At 42.6% G+C, this 24,722-nt stretch overlaps 1 protein-coding gene across 2 annotated transcripts in view; it reads left to right on the top strand.

Moving 5' to 3' along the window:
• The window catches only part of LOC128698805 (acetylcholine receptor subunit alpha-like), a 63,596-nt gene that overhangs the window by 30,189 nt on the left and 8,685 nt on the right, over window positions 1-24,722 (top strand). For both annotated transcript variants that reach the window (XM_053791196.2, XM_053791197.2), the window contains exons 3-8: window positions 6,516-6,682; window positions 12,872-12,916; window positions 17,502-17,611; window positions 18,669-18,885; window positions 19,768-19,960; window positions 20,673-20,825. In XM_053791196.2, coding sequence (XP_053647171.1) covers window positions 6,516-6,682; window positions 12,872-12,916; window positions 17,502-17,611; window positions 18,669-18,885; window positions 19,768-19,960; window positions 20,673-20,825 — 885 coding nt within the window. The remainder of the gene's footprint in view (window positions 1-6,515; window positions 6,683-12,871; window positions 12,917-17,501; window positions 17,612-18,668; window positions 18,886-19,767; window positions 19,961-20,672; window positions 20,826-24,722) is intronic.

Raw genomic sequence — 24,722 nt, forward strand, 5'->3', positions numbered from 1 at the left:
GAGGAGGGACGGTGAAGGCAGGGATCGAGGCGTAATAGGGACAGTGAAGGCAGGGACCGAGGCGTGAGAGGTGGGACGGTGAAGGCAGGGACAGAGGCGTGAGGAGGGACGGTGAAGGCAGGGACCGAGGCGTGAGAGGCAGAACGGTGAAGGCAGGGACCGAGGCGTGAAAGGAGGTACGGTGAAGGCAGGGGCCGAGGCGTGAGAGGTGGGATGAAGGCAGGGACCGAGGAGTGAGAGGGACGGTGAAGGCAGGGACCGAGGCGTGAGAGGAGGGAGGGTGAAGGCAGGGATCGAGGCGTGAGAGGACGGACGGTGAAGGCAGGGTCCGAGACGTGAGAGGAGGGACGGTGAACAGAGACCGAGGCGTGAGAGGAGGGACGGTGAAGGCAGGGACCGAGGCGTGAGAGGGACGGTGAAGAGACCGATGCGTGAGAGGGACGGTGAAGGCAGGGACCGAGGCGTGAGAGTGACGGTGAAGAGACCGATGCGTGAGAGGAGGGACGGTGAAGGCAGGGACCGAGGCGTGAGAGGGACGGTGAAGAGACCGATGCGTGAGAGGAGGGACGGTGAAGACAGAGACCGAGGCGTGAGAGGGACGGGGAAGAGACTGATGCGTGAGAGGAGGGACGGTGAAGGCAGGGACCGAGGCGTGAGAGGAGGGACGGTGAACAGAGACCGAGGCGTGAGAGGACGGACGGTTAAGGCAGGGTCCGAGGCGTGAGAGGAGGGACTATGAAGGCAGGGACCGAGGCGTGAGAGGAGGGACGGTGAAGACAGGGACCGAGGCGTGAGAGGAGGGACTATGAAGGCAGGGACCGAGGCGTGAGAGGAGGGATGGTGAAGACAGGGACCGAGACGTGAGGAGGGACGGTGAAGGCAGGGACCGAGGCGTGAGAGGACGGACGGTGAAGGCAGGGACCGAAGCGTTAGAGGACAGACGGTGAAGGCAGGAACCGAGGCGTGAGAGGAGGGACAGTGAAGGCAGGGACCGAGGCGTGAGAGGAGGGACGGTTAAGGCAGGGACCGAGGCGTGAGAGGGACGGTGAACAGACCCCGATGCGTGAGGAGGGACGGTGAAGGCAGGGTCGGAGGCGTGAGAGGAGGGACGGTGAACAGACCGAGGCGTGAGAGGAGGGACGGTGAAGGCAGCGACCGAGGCGTGAGAGGAGGGACGGTGAAGACAGAGACCGAGGCGTGAGAGAAGGGACGGTGAACAAAGACCGATGCGTGAGAGGGACGGTGAAGGCAGGGTCCGAGGCGTGAGAGGAGGGACGGTGAACAGACCGAGGCGTGAGAGGAGGGACGGTGAAGGCAGCGACCGAGGCGTGAGAGGAGGGATGGTGAAGACAGGGACCGAGGCGTGACGGGAGGGACGGTGAAGGCAGGGACCGAGGCGTGAGAGGACGGACGGTGAAGGCAGGGACCGAGGCGTGAGAGGACGGACGGTGAAGGCAGGGACCGAGGCGTGAGAGGGACTGTGAAGGCAGGGACCGAGGCGTGGGAGGAGGGATGGTGAAGACAGGGACGGAGGCGTGAGGAGGGACGGTGAAGGCAGGGACCGAGGCGTGAGAGGACGGACGGTGAAGGCAGGGACCGAGGCGTGAGAGGACGGACGGTGAAGGCAGGGACCGAGGCGTGAGAGGAGGGACGGTTAAGGCAGGGACCGAGGCGTGAGAGGAGGGATGGTGAAGACAAGGACCGAGGCGTGAGAGGAGGGACGGTGAAGGAAGGGATCGAGGCGTGAGAGGAGGAACGGTTAAGGCAGGGACCGAGGCGTGAGAGGAGGGACGGTTAAGGCAGGGACCGAGGCGTGAGAGGAGGGACGGTGAAGGCAGGGACCGAGGCGTGAGAGGAGGGACGGTGAAGGCAGGGACCGAGGCGTGAGAGGAGGGACGGTTAAGGCAGGGACCGAGGCGTGAAAGGAGGGACGGTGAAGGCAGGGACCGAGGCGTGAGAGGAGGGGCGGTGAAGGCAGGGACCGAGGCGTGAGAGGAGGGACGGTTAAGGACGGGACCGATGCGTGAGAGGAGGGACGGTGAAGGCAGGGACCGAGGCGTGAGAGGAGGGACGGTGAAGGCAGGGACCGAGGCGTGAGAGGAGGGGCGGTGAAGGCAGGGACCGAGGCGTGAGAGGAGGGACGGTTAAGGCAGGGACCGAGGCGTGAGAGGAGGGACGGTGAAGGCAGGGACCGAGGCATGAGAAGAGGGACGGTGAAGGCAGGGACCGAGGCGTGAGAGGAGGGACGGTGTAGGCAGGGATCGAGGCGTGAGAGTAGGGACGGTGAAGGCAGGGACCGAGGCGTGAGAGGAGGGACGGTGAAGGCAGGGACCGAGGCGTGAGAGGAGGGACGGTGAAGGCAGGGACCGAGGCGTGAGAGGAGGGACGGTGAAGGCAGGGACCGAGGCGTGAGAGGAGGGACGGTGAAGGCAGGGACCGAGGCGTGAGAGGAGGGACGGTGAAGGCAGGGACCGAGGCGTGAGAGGAGGGACGGTGAAGGCAGGGACCGAGGCGTGAGAGGAGGGACGGTGAAGGCAGGGAAGAACAAAAAGATACAGTAACATGACTGGAACAATACATAAATAACCAGCCTCGCGATGCTCCAGTCTTTTCCCCCGAAGTTGCATCTTCACAGACGAAATTTCAGTGATGATAAAAAATGTGCTGCAATTTTTTCAGTATTCTAATATCGAAAACGTCGTAGAAGATCCGTCTTAATCGATAGTCTACTGTATTTCTTGTGCAAATTTTTATTTTGGGAGATATTAACGAAAATCTGTTAGGTTATATTAGGTTAGGTATCATTTAGTTAAGGGAAGGTTAGGTTAAGTAACGTTAATTAGGTTAATTAAGCTCACCTGAAAACGCCACCTGTTTACACTGGACCACCTGTAAGACTCGCCACCTGCATAAAATTTGTATTAATTTTTCTTATAACTCCGAAAATAACGATTTGTACAAGAAATTATTATGTATTCCGTGACGCACATAGACTGTATGTATTGAAAAGTGTAAGAAAAAAAGAGGACCGAATTTCAATCAATATTTGTTGGTAACTATTACCAATAATAACAGTTGTTTATTATTATTAGTATTATTATTATTATTATATTATATTTTATTATCATTAACTTTACATTATATTACTATTATCATTATTATTATTCTTGAGGAGTCATACAAAGGCTTGTGAAAGGGAGGCAGTTTGGTTTGATCCAAGGTAAGGAAGGACAAATCCAATTCCTTGGATCAAGATCCTTGACCAGTATCAAGGAACTCTTCTTGAAGGAAATATAATAACAGATAAAGGTTATTCCTGACTACTAAAGTCTTCAGGTTGACTCACAAGATCTTGGGTCAGGAGTTTTACGACTCTACCGCGAGTTCGAGCCCCACCCATAGTAGTCTTCATGTTGGTTGGTTAATGGGGTTTCAAGCCTATCCACTATACGAGGGTCATTAAGAATTCAACGTAATCTTTCCATCTCCGACAAAAATACTTTAAATCCCTAAAAATGGGATTAAAATCAATCACATAATAACGAAGCGCTAAACCCTTAAGTGTCATACAGCGCTGCAAATAAACCCACAGTATATATATGATGAGAGAAATACACATCTCGGTGTATATATCTTGAAGTGTTGAGGGAAGAGAAAGAAACTTAAATAAAATAAACTTACGTCAAACTTAATTATGATGTTGGTGAAGCAAGTTGTGAGACTTTAAGAAAGTTTCCAGTTGGTAGATCACTCTGCGTTAACATACATACACTCACACAACACAAATAAAAACTAGGATATTTGTTCAAGCACAAAAAAATGTTCAACTGAGATGAAGTTTGTGTTAGCAACACCACCTCGTCGTGTCTGACAGAGAACTGTCTTCTTCTCCGCCGCCTCCACTACCGCCATCTTTCAAAGACGCATTTGATACTTATTGACATTCTTCTTTAATTACCTCTTAATGTGACTATAAATTTGTGCTGTGTTAAAATATTAAGACAATACATTACGTGTATGATACATTACGTATCATATACACTGTACTGCTACTGTTGAAGTGAATAAAAATTAATGCTTTGTTTATAAACCTTGCTTGATAATTAGCTTTTTATTACCGTGGATGTTAATACGATGCTTAACTAATTTTAAAGACAAAAATAAAAAATATATTCATTATAGTAAAGTCTATTATGATTAAAATGTTGATCACCTTAAAAAATCTTTCTGTTTAAAATCAAATAAAAAAATTTCCTTCGTTAGTTTCTCTTATTTTTTTTTTAATATTTATTGTAGTTGATATAAACAAGTGACTTAAGATATACTTTAGAAAGTTCTTGTTTATTTATTAAGTGTAAAATATATAGCAGATGCTGCGTTGCGAGTCAGAAAGCTTGTTTACTAAAATTTTAAGACATTGAGTCAATCCCGAAATTTTCACAAAAATGTGAAGTATACATTTTTCTCACTTCACAATAACAAAAGTCTATGTACGGAGTAAAACACTGAATCTTCAGAGTTTCAAAAGTGTTTACGTTGTCTCGTTGGTGTTATTTTTGTCTGTTACTTGGTTAATTATACGAGTCTGTCATAACCTCTAGTACACTTCCTTATTTCTTCTTCCTCCAACGTTTTCGTTTATAATTTTTAAACTCCTAGACTGATCAGCTTCATGTTGTCAACACTGGTGAACTATAACTAGGGAAATGTTCAGCAAATATTGGGAAGGACAGGTACCTTCTAGTAAGTTTTATAAAGCCATTCCTGATTATGATTTCTGTCCAATAAGAAAAACTTGACTTATCTGTTTCAAGTTTTAATCTTATACTCATTTAGCATCTATGTATTCCACTTACAAGGTTCTGATTCTTACTTAAGTCTGCAGTGTTAATATGTCCATTTATCTTTCAAGATGGCGTATTTTTTCTCGATATAACTTGATTATTCTTCATTTGAACGTCTTAATTCTTTAATGACTGAACTAATTATAATTAACTAACATAGTTTATAAACTTGGAATTAATGGACTCCGTGTGATGATTGACTTAAAACTTAGTGATGATGATGATGGGTTTTCCATGAAAGACGGTTCATGTTACTGGGATTTCCAGGCTTTAATTTGCTAATTTTATTAAATAAATTGTTTCTTTTTTCAACTTCAGAAGGCCTCTTCCAGTAGACATCAAACCCTGGTTTACCTCAGATTAATTTTTGGATCGCTGTTGGGGTGTGTAGGAGCCAATTTACCAATTTTATTACCGGATTTAAATTAGATAAATTTACATTTAGAAAGAAAGTATGTAAATAATGGTTTACCAGCAGAGTTGTTGATGAGTGGAACAATCTTCCGAGTAGGATATTGAGGTATGACCTTGTGTAGCTTTAAAAAGATACCTTCATACTACAACTTTTGAGCAACTTTAGGTTGAAAATACTGGTATATTTTGTTCAGAGAATAGTTTATTGTTACTCACTAAATCTTAATAACACGATTGATTTTTACGACGCACTTGACATGGGCTCAAGTCCCACTCGTCCTATGCATAATATTATTGGTAGGTAAGACACATAGGCAACAGTTAGGCTACTGTGTAGGCGAAACGTTTCGGAATAAAGTTGCCTAACTGTTGCCTATGTGTCTTACCTACCAACCTGTCGGTATTGTATACCATTTTGATGTTCATAATATTATTCATATTGATATTGGGCTCTATACATCATAATGTGTCAATATTATTAAATATGGACATGGTGGTAGGCTGCTTATATAAGATGTAATGGTGTATTGTCTTCCCTGTAAGATGTGATGGTAGGCTTTCTACCCCTTATTAGATGTGATGGAATATTATCTACCTTATTTAAGATATGATAGCAGGTTATCTATCTCATATGAGATGTGATGGTATATTATCTACCTCATATAAAATGTGATGGTATGTTATCTACCTCATACAATGGGATGGTATGTTGTCTACCTCATGTACAGTGTGATGGTATGTTATCTACCTCACATACAACGTGATGGTATGTTATCTACCTCATATACAACGTGATGGTATGTTATCTACCTCATATACAGTGTGATGGTATGTTATCTACCTCATATACAACGTGATGGTATGTTATCTGCCTCATATAAGATGTGATGGTATGTTATCTACCTCATAGACAATGTGATGATATGTTATCTACCTCATAGACAATGTGATGGTATGTTATCTACCTCAAAATATGATGGCAGGTTATATATCCTTTCTATCATGTGATGGTAGATTATCTACCCCATTAAATTAATGGTTCACCACGAACAACAGTGTTAAGGTTCTTTTATCTTTGTTATTATTTTTATTATTATTATTATTATTATTATTATTATTATTATTATTATTATTATTATTATTATTATTATTATTATTATTGTTATTATTATTATTATTATTACCATAATTATTGTTATGTGCTTCGACGTGTATGTGTTTGTTTGCTCTTAATAAAGAGCGTTGTTATTGTTATAGGTGTTGGTTTGGGGAATCACGAGGCTTCTGTAAGCACGGGTCTAGAGATGACTGCTAATGAGCAAGCTCTGAGGAAGTCTTTACTGAAAAACTACGACAAACTCACCATACCTCCTGGCAACACTACCATCACTATCAGTAGCCTCACTATACGTACCATGGAGATGGTAAGTGCCACTGTATACTCACTGTCTACCTGGAGAGTGTTTCGAGAAAGGGTCATTACAGTGCTGTATGATCCTAGTGGGTTTAGCGCTTCTTTTTATTATATTAATATGAGGGAATCAACGGTGTCGCTGCCTGGTCTCATACCAAACCTGTTCAGCCAGGCTGTTGGTGCAAAGTAAGCACTACAACCTGGTTGATCAGGAATTGACTTGAGGAACTTATCGAGTTATCACTTGAAGATAGACAGGAGTCTGTCTTCAAGCGATAACTTGATAAGTTGAAGGGAGGATGTTGAAAAGTCTTGGTTCTTTCACACTTCTTGAGTTTTTCCTTAGTGTATTCACTGCACTCCAACTTTTCACTGCGGGCATTTTACACCGTCTACCAAACCTCTTACATTCTTGGGGAATGATTTCTGTGCAGATTTGGAACCAATCCTAGAATTTTTCAGGTCTAGATTAAAATATATCTTTCTCGCCTACGGTCTAAGGAGTACAGATCGAGGGACTTCGAACGTCCCCAATAATTTAGGTACTTTACTGAATCTTTGTAAGCAGTGAAGGCTCTCTGCACATTCTCCAGGTCTATAATTTGGGCTGCTGTAGACGAAACTGTTAGAGTACAGCAGTATTCCTGCCTAGAGAGAACGAGTGATATAAAGATTATCATCACTGGCTTAGTATCCCTTGTTTTCAAGGTTCTAGTTATCCAGCCTAGTATTTTTCTTGCGGTTATGATATTGACACTGTTGTGATCGTTGAAAGTGAAATCCTCTGACATTATCACTACTAAGTCCCTCACGTTAGTCTTATGCTCGTGGTTCAAGAGCTATAGGTTGTTCCAGTCAGTGTTAAGAGTGATAGTTGATTGCTGGTTGGTAGCAAGCGTAACTAGGTAAGTGTATGCGAACACACTGTAGCCAGGTACTAGAGAAGGCTGACGTGCTCTCATTCTGTTGTGTGTGCAGACAATTTGTTGCAATATATGCCTAAATAGAGAGAGAGGAGAGGTAGAGGGAGGTGTTAGTGGAGAGGGGTATCAGAAGATATCCAGAGGGCTGACTTTAAAATTGAAGTTGGATTCTTATTAGAGACGAATGGGGCCTTGCTTTGCTTAGTGATGTGGATGACCTTGCTTCATACAGTGATGAGAGTGGCTTTGCTTCGTTAGTGATGAGGATGGCTTTGTTTCGTTTAGTGATGATAATGGCTTTGTTTCATATAGTGATGAAGGTGGCCTTGTTTCATAATGTGATTAGGGTGGCCTTATCTTCGTTTAGTAATGTTGGTGGCCCTGCTTCACTAAAGAGTGTCCTTACCTTCATCCACCGCTACGGGTGGCCCTACCTGGGGAAGAAGTGAGAGGGTAAGCAAGCTCAATGATGCAGACATAGGCTACAGAATACAGCATCTTCACACGCGTGGTTGTAGTGCTGACGTGATGTTGATGGTGTACCACACGAGTGTGGTAACAAGGTTGCATACTGATTACTGACGTCACCTAGCGCCCACCTTATTAATGAGACCTGTGCACCTGGCCAGCACATCTAGAAGTTATAACGACCAAATAAAACACCTGCTGAAGTACATAGTGTATAAAAATAACAGTATTCCTGTTACATTGTGTAAAACATAAATTATCATAATTTTTTTCCAACTTGAACCCATTGCTGTGAGTCCTTTCTTGGTTGAATATTTTTAACACGTTATGTGCATCACTTTATTTATTCATGTTTTCCATTTATACACTTCAGTCATATTCCCCCCCCCTAATTATACGCCTTTCTAGAGAGTGCATACTTGGTGCCCTCAGTCTGTCCTCGTAGGAGAGATTTCTGATACATGGAGTCAACTGTATCAACCAGTGCATTTATGTCCGCTCTGTAATAATATGACCAGAACTTAGCGGTGTAATCTAAATGAGGCCTCGCCAATTGAGGTGAAGCCTCAGGTAATAACCTCGGGTTATTACCTGAGGCCTCCAGTTATTTATACTTTTAGATATGAAGCCAAGAATTCTATTCGCTTTATTGCGAACACTTATGTACTGCTGTCTTGGCTATAGATTAATGTTAACCAGAATTCTTAGATCTTTGTTCATTTAGAGTAATTAAGATACACAATATTTATTTTATAAGTGCCATGCTTATTTTCTTCTCCAAGGCTTAAAACTTCGCATTTGTGTATATTAATTAAACTACATCTTCCACTGAATCAGTCTGTTCAGATCTTCCTGTAGCGCTCTAGTGTCCTCGTCAGAATTAATTCGACATTCTATTTTGGTGTCATCAACAAACTTGCTTATGTCGCTATTTATTCCTTCATTTATGTGGCTTATATACTGCGTGAACAACAGAGGTTCCAGTATTGACCCTGAGGAACAACACTTTTGACGCGTCTTCTCAACCTGGATTTATCTTCAATTTTGCAAACTCTTTGTTGCCTATCTATCAGTCATGCATCTATCCAGGGAAAAAAATTGCTCTCCTCTATTTTCCTCTACAATCTCTGCCGATAATTTGAGAATGCAGGTTGGGAGCGCGGGTAGGTATACTGTGATAGGTATACCTGACATGACTCAAGTTCTCTACTTACTGATGCTGATGCTGCCACAACCACACTCCATCCTCTGCATAAAATTTAATGCAACGAATGTTAACAAAATAGCGTAGTGCCACCTTGACATTGAATTATTATTATTATTATTATTATTATTATTATTATTATTATTATTATTATTATTATTATTATTATTGTTGTTGTTGTTGTTGTTATTATTATTCAAGATTAAGTGGCAAATCCATACAGCTCCTAGGACTGAGAGGAAATCGGGTTTGATCCGAGGAAGAGGATAGTAGATTGAATTCCTTGGAGACAGAACCTTTCAGTAGCATATATATATATATATATATATATATATATATATATATATATATATATATATATATATATATATATATATATATATATATATATATATATATATATATATATATATATATATATATATATATATATATATATATATATATATATATATATGAAGAGTAGCAAACTGGGGCCAGGAGCTGTGTATTAACCCTCGTAAACACAACTAGGTGTGTTTCCCAGATAATCATAATGCAGCATTATTTTCAATTCTTAAAAAAAGTATAATTTTAATTCCTTTCTACAGCTTCATTAATCATCTGTTAATTACGTACTGGATTTATTTTTAATTAATTAGTGGTTTTCCAGCCTTCAGGTGATTAGGCAGCCCATTTCCATAATTATATAGGCTTGTTATTATTGTTATTATTATTATTAGTAGTAGTAGTATCGTAGGAAGCGCGAAATTCATTGTGGTCCTACAGTGCCGGGGTACTAGTAATCGGTTTTGATCCAAGGAAGGGGAGAACAACTTCATTTGCTAGGATCAAGAACCCTTCACCTGCATGAAGGACAGTGTAGGTGTCGGTTGTGGGCCTACAAGCAAGACTCTCTGAAAAAATTTACGCACTCTCTTCACTACAATAATAATAATTTTGGTTCCACCAACCTGTGGCTTTATCAGTCCAATACTGAGAAAAGCGATGGATGATATGAAGAGGGAGTTTGAGGTAATTAGTCCCTCAGTCTGGAGATGGTGTGTTCAGTCCATTAGTCTTGATAAAAATACATTATATGCAAGGCTTGTATACTGGAAACAGGTGACGTGAAGCAGTTGGAGGTTACCTGGAGGTTATTCCGTGGATCAACGCCCCCGCGGCCCGGTCCATGACCAGGCCTCCCGATGGATCAGGGCCTGATCAACTAGGCTGTTACTGCTGGCCGCACGCAGTCCAACGTACGAGCCACATCCCGGCTGATCCGGCACTGACTTTAGGTATCTGTCCAGCTCTCTCTTGAAGGCAGCCAGGGGTTTATTGGCAATTCCCCTAATGCTTGATGGGAGGCTGTTGAACAGTTTTGGGCCCCGGACACTTATGGTGTTTTCTATTAGTGTACCAATGGCGCCCCTACTTTTTATTGGCGGCATTTTGCATCGCCTGCCCAGTCTTTTACTTTCGTAGGGAGTGATTTCTGTGTGCAGATTTGGGACCATTCCTTCCAAGATTTTCCAAGTGTAGATTATGATATATCTCTCCCTCCTGCGTTCCAACGAGTACAAGTCAAGTGCTTCCAAGCGTTCCCAGTAGTTAAGGTGCTTGACAGAACTTATACGTGCAGTAAAGGATCTCTGTACACTCTCTAGATCTGCGATTTCACCTGCTTTGTATGGAGATGTTAATGTACAGCAGTATTCCAGCCTAGAGAGAACAAGTGATTTGAAAAGGATCATCATGGGCTTGGCATCTCTCGTTTTGAAAGTTCTCATTATCCATCCTATCATTTTCTTTGCACGTGCGATCGTGGCACTGTTGTGATCCTTGAAAGTGAGATCCTCAGACATTACTATTCCCAGGTCCCTTACATTATTTTACCACTCTATTGTATGGCCGGAGTCAGTAGTATACTCTGTTCTAGTTATTATCTCCTCCAGTTTTCCATAACGGAGTAGTTGGAATTTGTCCTCATTGAACATCATATTGTTTACCGTTGCCCACTGGAAAACTTTGTTTATATCTTCTTGGAGGTTAACCGCGTCCTCAGCAGATGACAGCCTCATGCAGATCCTAGTATCATCCGCAAAGGATGATACGGTGCTGTGGTGTATATCTCTGTTTATGTCTGATATGAGAATAAGGAATAAGATGGGGGCGAGTACTGTGCCTTGTGGAACAGAGCTCTTCACTATGGCAGCTTCCGATTTAACTCTGTTGACCACTACTCTTTGTGTTCGATTTGTTAGGAAGTTGAAGATCCATCTCCCCACTTTCCCAGTTATTCCTTTAGCACGTATTTTATGGTTTCAAAGATGGGCAGGGTCTACCAGTGGGAGTAGGTCTTACTAGTATATTAGGCAGGCCAATTATCCATACATTTGTTATTATTTTATCAAGATTGATAGACTGGTTGCCTCAAACTTACTCTTCACATCTTCTATCGAATTTCTCTTATTACACTGATAAAGCCACTGGTGAGCGAAACGTTTCCAGGATAAAGGTATCCAAGTGTTGCACATGTGTCTCGCTCCTCTACTTGTCGGTTTTCTAATTTATATAACAATTTCAAAGTCTTACATTATATTTACTTGTCCTGGTATAATATTATTTTTACTTCTTAACTCCAGAATCTGAGTCAAACAAGTCTGGTGAATGATTGTTAAAAAATTATGACATTTATAATTTGACTAAATTCACTCCGCCACTTTAGCATTTTAAATATGTATACTTCTTTCTGGCCATCATGTTATACTACATCTGTGTTAAGGGTCACCCATTAGGTGAAACTTACAGCTGTATTAAGGGTGGCCCTTACACATTCCCTCACCTTCTATGCCACACCTGGCCTCTGTGAGCTGGTCTGCGTCTTGACTCAGTTAAAACACTACTGAGAGTCGGATAACTCAGTTATACTCACTTGTAAAGAACGTTCATTATTACATTAAGCTTCTTCACACCCTATAAAAGGCACATTAACAGTGTGTTAAGAGGCAGTTAGAAGCAACAGTGAATTAAGCTAATAGATTGCCTTGGATGTTTGCCTGCCAGACAGGGCTTTGTGTGTCATAGTTGTCAGACGGAGGGTCGAGCCTCCACCACCCCATGCTCTGACCCATACGGGTTTACCGCTTCACATAAATATCTACATATTCACTAACAAGACTTTTTAAACACCCTAATAGGAGCTGAGTGTTTCTCTTACATATAAATGGCGTCTTGTATGTCTGTAGCATTAGTGAAAGATTCTCACTGAAGGTGTTGTGGCAGCCGTTAATATCCGTTACAACCGTTAATGCCGTTAAAGAAAGGGAGTTTCGGAACATGTACTCTTCCTTGTACTCTCCCTCATACCCATCCCTTCACCCTTGCTCCCTCACTACTCCCTCACTGTGAGTGAGAAAGCTCCAGTGTGGCGTGAAATCTTCATTAGGTTTATTTTGTTTAAAGTGCGAGTGAGTCTCACTTGTCAGCTCTCGTTATTGTCTTGCTTCTGTCAGCCAGGATTATTATAATATTTACACTTATTTATAATCGGAATGTATATATATAACTTTTGCAGTGTATATGTTGTGTTTACAATTGATGGCGTTTGTTTGTGTTACAGCACGAGGAAACACAATCCATGGAGATACTTAGTTATTTGTCTCATGTAAGTACCGCTGCTGTACGTTACACCCACTGACACACACTAACACCCACTGACACACCCACTGACACACCCACTGACACACCCACTGACACACCCACTGACTCAAGCACTAAAACACTGGCTTCCTAACCTACACAATAATACATAAATATACTCATTATTATAACGGGTTCGTTTGGTAGTACGGTAGCGGGGAGTAAATGATACGTCTTCGGAGGCTTCTTAGTTTATTGAAAGTCGTTGTGGGTACACAGGCTTGCGTGTTTGAGCCCATGGCCCGGGAGGGCCATCCCACGAGAGAGAGCTTCTAGTAGGCTTTGTGTCTTGCTGCTAGGCCGCTGTGTGAGTGAGAGCGAGGCATGGGCAGACAGGCTGGCATGCCTACCGAGAGGCCTGGCTACAGAGGGCAACACTTGAGTGGCGCGAAATATGAACTAAGCTGGCAGACAGCATGGGCTGTCTGGGCTGTCTACATTATGAACTACGGTTTTGGAGACTAGGGTATCCAGAAGTGTTTTGCACAAGGTGTTAACATAGTCCCCATATTATAGCCATCCATAACCATCATTTAACTTAAAGTCATCACTGATCTATATAACCTTACCAAGCATCCATAAGACTATTGTGCATAAAGAGTGAGGGTTGTTGTTAAAATGAATTCTACAGACTAGCAGCGTAAAATACACAGACTATTTGGAAATAGAAGATACTTATGAGCCAGTTTCCACAGCTACGTATATTTGTGCAACGAACATTACAGTTCCTGCGATACATGTTCAGTGCTGAAAAGAAGTGATCAAGAAAAACGTTTTTTACATGTGATTCCATACATCCCTCTGTATAATGTGTAAACACACACCAGGGATACATATGAGACCTGTCCATCCAAGCATAGGTAATACCCCGTCATCAATTGGTTGGTTTACTGTCAAAACCTGGAATCATCAGCACGGCACACCGTATTAAAATACCATAACCCGTATATATTGTTATTATGATCGTAAGAGTGAAGATCACACAGCCCATCTCGCCGGATATAAGCATATATTAAATCATCTTAGCAGGGTAAATAAGTCGGTCAGATCCGAGAACTTCCTTTGAGGACCTAATAGTGAGTCATTCAAGACAATGCTCTTACATATCAAGTCAGTAAGAAAGAATGCAGAGCAACACAGGAACAGTACCTCAAGAAAACTGGTTTTCTTGGAACCAAATCAGTCCCTGAACCGAGGCGATTGAGCTATGATAAAAATGTGAAGGCATCTAACAGGCTGTTTCCATGACGTGTGTCTCTCAGCGTATATAAAATGAAAGTTTACTTTCATCCTTGAAATAGAGATTAAAGCATTTAGTCTAGTGATGAAAAAGTTGAGTGCAGCCTCTGCGACGCCGGTGTAGTAGGTGGCTCTGAACCTCATTAACCAACCAACTTCAAGGTACTGGAAGAATGAAGATTCAGAGGAGATATACTCATCACATAGAGGACATTTAGAGATACTGAGAGTGTGGATTAGAAAAATATGTTTAATACGAGAGGTAAAGGAACAAGAAAACGGAATGAAAAGGACACCTCAGATGTACCACAGAGGAGCTGGGAAATACTTCTTCTGTCTAATGGTAGTTCAAAATTAAACGAGCTGCATGGGAAAGTATTGAAAGGAAACTCAATATTCAGCTCCATGAGTAAATATAAGAGTATCCAAGTGACTATGAACAACATCAAGGTTCAGAAGAACCAGCAATGTAAGACCATGTGAAGGTTGAAAGGTGGGACTACGATCTGACACTGATCTTTCATAAACACTCACTGACACATACTGACAAACTGACCACTGACACTGACACAGTTACATACCGAGACACTGGCTCACACACTGACAGACTACACTCACCACTGACACAGTTACATACCGACACACTGGCTCACACACTGACAGACTACACTCACCACTAACACAGTTACATACCGACACACTGGCTCACACGCTGACAGACTACACTCACCACTGACACAGTTACATACTGACACACTGGCTCACACACTTACAGACTACACTCACCATTGACACAGTTACATACCGACACACTGGCTGACACACTGACAGACTACACTCACCACTGACACAGTTACATACCGACACACTGGCTCATACACTGACAGACTACACTCACCACTGACACAGTTACATACCGACACACTGGCTCACACACTGACAGACTACACTCACCACTGACACAGTTACATACCGACACACTGGCTCACACACTGACAGACTACACTCACCACTAACACAGTTACATACCGACACACTGGCTCACACACTGACACGCTTCTTTTTGATTATAATAATAATAATAATAATCACACACTGACAGACTACACTCACCACTGACACAGTTACATACTGACACACTGGCTCACACACTTACAGACTACACTCACCATTGACACAGTTACATACCGACACACTGGCTGACACACTGACAGACTACACTCACCACTGACACAGTTACATACCGACACACTGGCTCACACACTGACAGACTACACTCACCACTGACACAGTTACATACCGACACACTGGCTCACACACTGACAGACTACACTCACCACTGACACAGTTACATACCGACACACTGGCTCATACACTGACAGACTACACTCACCACTGACACAGTTACCAACCAGGCAGGACACCCCGGATATTTATAGTTAGGCCAATCATTATTTTATTTCTTTAACTCTCACTGTGTAATGCTTACCCACTGTGTCTCCAGCTGCCTGTGTATTGTATGTGTGGATGTGTTTGTGTGGGAGTGTTTTCCTGTGTCTGTGTGGGAGTGTTTTTCTGTGTCTGCATGTGTCTATCTGGGTTTGATTACATATTCGTGTTTACCTATGTGTACTTACAACAACAGTCATGCACGTGGTGTCCTGTCTTAAGTGTTTGTAGTTACAACAATAGTCATGCACGTGGTGTCCTGTCTTAAGTGTTTGTAGTTACAACAACAGTCATGCACGTGGTGTCCTGTCTTAAGTGTTTGTAGTTACAACAACAGTCATGCATGTGGTGTCCTGTCTTAAGTGTTTGTAGTTACAACAACAGTCATGCATGTGGTGTCCTGTCTTAAGTGTTTGTAGTTACAACAACAGTCATGCATGTGGTGTCCTGTCTTAAGTGTTTGTAGTTACAACAACAGTCATGCATGTGGTGTCCTGTCTTAAGTGTTTGTAGTTACAACAACAGTCATGCACGTGGTGTCCTGTCTTAAGTGTTTGTAGTTACAACAACAGTCATGCACGTGGTGTCCTGTCTTAAGTGTTTGTAGTTACAACAACAATCATGCACGTGGTGTCCGGGGATCAACGCCCCCGGAGCGCCCTCCAGGTAGGTAGATAGGTTGAGAGGGTAGCTTTAGGCTACATTTCGGTCCATTCTAGACCATTACCAAGTTGTTTTTATCCTTGATTAATAATTAAGACACATGTACAACAGTTGGGTATCTTTATTGTTGAAACGTTTCACCTACACAGTAGGTTTCTTCAGTCAAATACAGAGGTAGCAGTGTAGTGGTGAAATAAAGACGATGTAATCAATGCATCAATCTTGGAGAAATAGTATTTGAGGTGGTCCGGTGGTCAGCCTGGAGGAGAGTTCACCTCCATGGTCTGGAACGATAACATTCCAGACCATGAAGCTGAACTCTTCTCCAGGCTGAGGGACTAACCACCTCAAATACTATTTCTGCAAAGTTGATGGATTGATTACATCATCTTTATTTCACCACTACACTGCTGCCTCTGTATTTGACTGAAGAAACCTACTGTGTAGGTGAAACGTTTTAACAATAAAGATACCCAACTGTTGTACATGTGTCTTAGTTTCAACTTGTCAGTATTTTATACCATTTTCAATAAAATCTCCATGGGTATTATTATGACAAAAATAAAAAAAATAAGAGGCGGACCGGTAAGCCAGTGGAAGGCCTCGGTCAGATAACCATAAGTTCCAGTGGTGGGTCATCACATGACTAAGACCCGCGTCAAGAAACACTTGTTATGTTTCCTGACAAATCTTACTTAACCTCATCTCCGTGGATAATGCATATTTTACAATGAAGTTAAATTCCTCTGACTTTAATATCCATTAGCTCAATTTAGGAATAATAATAAAAATTATACCTACATTCCCGTTTCTCATTCGTTGTACTAGATGGCGTTGTATTCCATCAGTGTAATTTTTCAGTTGAGGTTATCATGAGGTACGGTATCAAAAGCCTTTGTGAAATCTAACTATTTTTAATGCCCCATTGTGTCTCTTTCCTGATTGATTTGTGTGAGTTTATGAGTTAGCCCATAAACTTCCTATCGTATAGATATACCTCCTATCGTATAGATATACCTCCTATCGTATAGATATCCCATACCATTACCTGCTGTACCATAGTGTGGGTATCTACCCCCATTACCTACAATCGTGTGGGGAAGTACTGGCGTAGGCTTGTAGTTCTAGTGCAGGCTTTATGTAGCATAATGTTGGCGGGGTGAAAGTAGTATAGTAACGAACAATGTGTTATCCATCAGAGCTGGATGGATCTTCGTCTCAAGTGGAGCCTGGAGGATCACATGGATCTGGACCGTCTTGGTATGGATCCAGACGACATCTGGAAACCTGACCTCACTGTCTACAACTCGTAAGGGCTTCTCCTCTTTCTCTTTCTGACAAACATATATATATATATATATATATATATATATATATATATATATATATATATATATATATATATATATATATATATATATATATATATATATATGCAAAACAACCACTCTGAAAGAATAGAGAAATTCCAAGCGCTTTCGTGACTACTCACATTATCAAGGAACTATGAAAGTAAAGCATCCAAGGAAGCTATATAAGGGGTCTGGCCAGCACCTCACTATCAGATCCCACAACGGTTTAAACACCTGACGCGCGCCGACCCAACTTGGATAGGTCCTTGGCACAACTCACCCCACAAATTATTCTACCCAAGAAATAAGAAATTTTAACGATTATTTGTCCAGTGTATTATTAAATTCTTCCCAAATTCTATTAATTATAATTATAATTGGGAAGAATTTAATAATACACTGGACAAATAATCGTTAAAATTTCTTATTTCTTGGGTAGAATAGTTTGTGAGGTGAGTTGTGCCAAGGACCTATCCAAGTTGGGTCGGCGCGCGTCAGGTGTTTAAACCGTTGTGGGATCTGATAGTGAGGTGCTGGCCAGACCCCTTATATAGCTTCCTTGGATGCTTTACTTTCATAGTTCCTTGATAATGTGAGTAGTCACGAAAGCGCTTGGAATTTCTCTATTTTTTCAGAGTGGTTGTTTTGCATATTCTGAAATCACCTGTTTACTGTGATCTTATTGCATATATATATATATATATATATATATATATATATATATATATATATATATATATATACATATACATATATATATACTTGTCACTCTGTAACTTTCTATCTGTCTGCATCTCTCTGTATACCTATATAACTATCTATTATCTATTCCCAACATTCCTGTAATTACATCACACTTCTCATCCTGCAACATCCGCTGTAATATTCCCTATTCCCATAAAATGCTGACAGCTTTTCTTATAATGTATGTATGTATATATATATATATATATATATATATATATATATATATATATATATATATATATATATATATATATTCCTATTGTTGAGGGCACGAGAGGACTACCACCTGCACCAGTCACAGCTGCCCACCCTGGTGTACCCAGAGGGAAGGGTGTTGTTTGTACCGCCGGTACAGCTGCACTTCACTTGTGTGATGGATCTGACGTACTGGCCTCACGACAAACACACCTGCGTGGTCAAGATAGGATCCTGGGTCCACCATGGCTTTCTACTAGACCTTCAGGTCTCCTCAGATGCACTAGAGGTAAAAATCTCTGAAATAATTATTAAAAAAGCTACAAGGACTCCAAAAAATAATCTATATTAAACACATTGTCAAGATTTTTAATTTCTTATAAAATGTTAAGATTCTGCTCAGGCTTCCCCTTAAAATGCAATTTCCGGAGTATGCGCTAAACCCGTAGGGAGATAATAAAGTTTGAGTCTGGAATGGGAGCTATAGTTCTCTGGATCAAGAGCTTTTCAGCGTCACAGAGGCACTTCAAGAGTCATCTTGGCAAAGGTTGCCGCTGCCTCTGAATTATTCACTGTCTTTTCATTTTTTAGTTATTGGTTCATTGATGGTGGTCTCTTGATCCAGTACAGTGGAGCTGCTTTACCTTTGAATGTATCAAATCTGATTTGTCTCCCATTCTTCAAGCGGTGCATGAGCCTTCCGGGTTAAGCGTTCCGTCATGAATAAAATAATAATAATAATAATAATAATAATAATAATAATAAGAAGAAGAAGAAGAAGAAGAAGAAGAAGAAGAATGTCTGTTTTGCCTTCGCTAATTCATGGATTTGCTAGGGGCTCCACCCGTAACCCCCCGCCCCCCAATAGGTTAGAAATGTACTAGTGGCCATTTGGTTACGTGGATAAAAGTTTACAGTTAAGTGATGTTCATCCCAGCAGGGGTTGAGGAGTGTTTATATACACAATAGTCTTCTGATTTTCTGTCTTTAATTTATGTAAGAGGATAATGCACGCTAGTCCTTAATCTAGGCAAAAGAAGATAGATCTTCTCGGCAGACAGCTTCGGTGTGGATTTCAAAGCCCTTTGGTATCTGTCTTTCCCATGTATGCCAATGTACACTACATCAGACTACAGGAACTACGATGTTTCTCCCCGTGTCCTGCACACAGTTCGACCTGATGACACGTGCTGTGGAGGGAGGTGAGATATCAATATCTGAGTGGGAAGTGCTGCGATCCAATATAACCAGGGTGATCAAGTACTACCCTTGCTGCTCTGAACCTTACATCACAATCGACGTCTCCATTACTCTGCGACGCTCTGCCTCCGCCTACACATACACCGTAAAAATACCAGCTGTCTGTGAGTTACTACAAGAAGAATTATACACGTTTGGAACACCTGGGCAGCTTTACTTGAAGATGTCCAGGTGTTACACATGGGTCTAATTCCTTATGTCAGTATTGCATATCATTATTGTAGTAAATTACTGCAGTCAATGTTCCCATCCTCACTGCCTTTGATGCATGTTCTGAAATACTCACATCACATCACATCAACTGTCACTACCTGATCTCATTCCTTGTTGCCGAGTTAATGTTCTCCTGACTCAGACGAGAGTACATCATTGTTTAACAAAGATCTACGCTATTACAAGAGCAGCTGTCTGTAAACTACTACTGTCTCTGTCTCCACCCTCGCTACTCTTCTCTTACACATTTCTTCAAAACAGTGTCTCGTCTCATCAGTGGCCGTTACTTGACTCCAAGCCTTTCTTGCTTCTCCATTCACAGTAACTTGACTCAAGCGATCTGAAACTCCTCAAGTTGCAATGATGCATAGTTTGTTCATGTTTTGCATGGATGATTGCCAGGGATCTTACACGTCTCTTGCATGAGATGTGCCTTCAGTACAGTACTAGAAGATACTTGTCAGTGGATTGTACCCACATCAAGAAGTATTAAGCCTGCATTTTCCACATCGGAATTTTAACGTTTTTTTTCTGCAGTGTTCTGCAGGCCTGACAAATCTGACAATTTCATACAATCGTCCGAATACTCTTTTTGTGCTACAGGTCTGTCACTACTGACGCTGGTGGTGTTCCTGCTGCCACCTGGTGCTGGAGAGAAGCTCATCTTTGGGGGCTTCTGTCTACTGCTCAACCTTCTCTTCTTAACCTACACCACCCAGGTGGTCGTCCACGCTCCTACACACACTCCGCTCATCAGTAAGTTCACCTTCTACGTGTCTTAACTACGTCACTTTCCAGTTTGTTTTACTCTGCTACAACTCTGAAGCTGCACGAGTCTTTCCTGATATCTCTTAGACTCCTCCGGTAGTCAGTTTTAGTGTGTGTTCCCCTGTATTAGCTGTGCTAATGATACACAGCCTGTCTTTGTCTACCCTGGCTAATGATACACAGCCTTTGTCTACCCTGGCTAATGATACACAGCCTTTGTCTACCCTGGCTAATGATACACAGCCTTTGTCTACCCTGGCTAATGATACACAGCCTTTGTGGCTAATTACACAGTTTGTACCCTGGCTAATGAATATCTAATGATACACAGCCTTTGTCTACCCTGGCTAATGATACACAGCCTTTGTCTACCCTGGCTAATGATACACAGCCTGTCTTTGTCTACCCTGGCTATTCTCTACTCTGTTTTGTTTGTACAAGAATATCTGATATTTAAAAGGGAACGTAAAAAAATGCAAGATAGAAGAAAAAAACGATTAGAGAATTGCTAAAAATGCGAGCCGCTACACGACCCTTGTGTGTTTAGCGCTTAGTAATAGTTGTAGTAAAAATGTGAGCTTATGCCACAACGAAGGGAAGGTAATGCACACCAAGATGTTACTGGTGTAGAGCAGAGACTAAAACATCCACACCAGGTGAAAGATGATCAAAATAAACAATGAAACGTGTTAAGGAAAGAGCAAAACAAATTGTAAATATTTTTAAATGTGAAAAATCCAGATGATGCAACAAAACTAACACCCAGGTACCTCAAACTAACACCCAGGTACCTCAAACTAACACCCAGGTACCTCAAACTAGCACCCAGGTACCTCAAACTAACACCCAGGTACCTCAAACTAGCACCCAGGTACCTCAAACTAACACCCATGTACCTCAAACTAACACCCAGGTACCTCAAACTAACACCCAGGTACCTCAAACTGACACCCAGGTACCTCAAACTAACACCCAGGTACCTCAAACTAGCACCCAGGTACCTCAAACTAACACCCAGGTACCTCAAACTAACACCCAGGTACCTCAAACTAGCACCCAGGTACCTCAAACTAACACCCAGGTACCTCAAACTAACACCCAGGTACCTCAAACTAGCACCCAGGTACCTCAAACTAACACCCAGGTACCTCAAACTAGCACCCAGGTACCTCAAACTAACACCCAGGTACCTCAAACTAACACCCAGGTACCTCAAACTAACACCCAGGTACCTCAAACTAACACCCAGGTACCTCAAACTAACACCCAGGTACCTCAAACTAACACCCAGGTACCTCAAACTAACACCCAGGTACCTCAAACTAACACCCAGGTACCTCAAACTAACACCCAGGTACCTCAAACTAGCACCCAGGTACCTCAAACTAACACCCAGGTACCTCAAACTAACACCCAGGTACCTCAAACTAACACCCAGGTACCTCAAACTAACACCCAGGTACCTCAAACTAACACCCAGGTACCTCAAACTAACACCCAGGTACCTCAAACTAACACCCAGGTACCTCAAACTAACACCCAGGTACCTCAAACTAGCACCCAGGTACGTCAAACTAGCACCCAGGTACCTCAAACTAGCACCCAGGTACCTCAAACTAACACCCAGGTACCTCAGACTAGCACCCAGGTACCTCAAACTAACACCCAGGTACCTCAAACTAGCACCCAGGTACCTCAAACTAACACCCAGGTACCTCAAACTAGCACCCAGGTACCTCAAACTAGCACCCAGGTACCTCAAACTAACACCCAGGTACCTCAAACTAACACCGAGGTACCTCAAACTAGCACCCAGGTACCTCAAACTAACACCCAAGTACCTCAAACTAGCACCCAGGTACCTCAAAATAACACCCAGGTACCTCAAAATAACACCCAGGTACCTCAAACTAACACCCAGGTACCTCAAACTAACACCCAGTTACCTCAAACTAGCACCCAGGTACCTCAAAATAACACCCAGGTACCTCAAACTAACACCCAGGTACCTCAAACTAGCACCCAGGTACCTCAAAATAACACCCAAGTACCTCAAACTAGCACCCAGGTGCCTCAAAATAACACCCAGGTACCTCAAACTAACACCCAGGTACCTCAAACTAACACCCAGGTACCTCAAACTAGCACCAAAGTACCTCAAACTAACACCCAGGTACCTCAAACTAACACCCAGGTACCTCAAACTAACACCCAGGTACCTCAACCTAGCACCCAGGTACCTCAAACTAACACCCAGGTACCTCAAACTAACACCCAGGTACCTCAAACTATCACCCATGTACCTCAAAATAACACCCAGGTACCTCAAAATAACACCCAGGTACCTCAAACTAGCACCCAGGTACCTCAAACTAACACCCAGGTACCTCAAACTAACACCCAGGTACCTCAAACTAACACCCAGGTACCTCAAAATAACACCCAGGTACCTCAAACTAGCACCCAGGTTCCTCAAAATAACACCCAGGTACCTCAAACTAGCACCCAGGTACCTCAAACTAACACCCAGGTACCTCAAACTAACACTCAGGTACCTCAAAATAACACCCAGGTAACTCAAACTATCACTCAGGTACCTCAAAATAACACCCAGGTACCTCAAACTAACACCCAGGTACCTCAAACTAACACCCAGGTACCTCAAACTAACACCCAGGTACCTCAAAATAACACCCAGGTACCTCAAACTAGCACCCAGTTGCCTCAAAATAACACCCAGGTACCTCAAACTAACACCCAGGTACCTCAAACTAACACCCAGGTACCTCAAAGTAACATCCAGGTACCTCGAAATAACACCCAGGTACCTCAAAATAACACCCAGGTACCTCAAAATAACACCCAGGTACCTCAAACTAGCACCAAGGTACCTCAAACTATCACTCAGGTACCTCAAAATAACACCCAGGTACCTCAAACTAACACCCAGGTACCTCAAACTAACACCCAGGTACCTCAAACTAACACCCAGGTACCTCAAACTAACACCCAGGTACCTCAAACTAACATCCAGGTACCTCGAAATAACACCCAGGTACCTCGAAATAACACCCAGGTACCTCAAACTAGCACCCAGGTACCTCAAACTATTACCCAGGTACCTCAAAATAACACCCAGGTACCTCAAACTAACACCCAGGTACCTCAAAGTAACACCCAGGTACCTCAAAATAACACCCAGGTACCTCAAAATAACACCCAGATACCTCAAACTATCACTCAGGTACCTCAAAATAACACCCAGGTACCTCAAAATAACACCCAGGTACCTCAAACTAACACCCAGGTACCTCAAACTAACACCCAGGTACCTCAAAATAACACCCAGGTACCTCAAACTAGCACCCAGGTGCCTTAAAATAACACCCAGGTACCTCAAACTAACACCCAAAGTACCTCAAGCTAACACCCAGGTACCTCAAACTAACATCCAGGTACCTCGAAATAACACCCAGGTACCTCAAAATAACACCCAGGTACCTCAAAATAACACCCAGGTACCTCAAACTAGCACCCAGGTACCTCAAACTATCACCCAGGTACCTCAAAATAACACCCAGATACCTCAAACTAGCACCCAGGTACCTCAAACTAACACCCAGGTACCTCAAAATAACACCCAGGTACCTCAAAATAACACTCAGGTACCTCAAAATAACACCCAGGTATCTCAAAATAACACCCAGATACCTCAAACTAGCACCCAGGTACCTCAAACTAACACCCAGGTACCTCAAAATAACACCCAGGTACCTCAAAATAACACCCAGGTACCTCAAACTAACACCCAGGTACCTTGAACTAACACCCAGGTACCTCAAAATAACACCCAGGTACCTCAAAATAACACCCAGGTACCTCAAA

The sequence above is a fragment of the Cherax quadricarinatus genome, chromosome 59, assembly GCF_038502225.1.
Source record: "Cherax quadricarinatus isolate ZL_2023a chromosome 59, ASM3850222v1, whole genome shotgun sequence".
NCBI classification, from domain to species: domain Eukaryota; kingdom Metazoa; phylum Arthropoda; class Malacostraca; order Decapoda; family Parastacidae; genus Cherax; species Cherax quadricarinatus.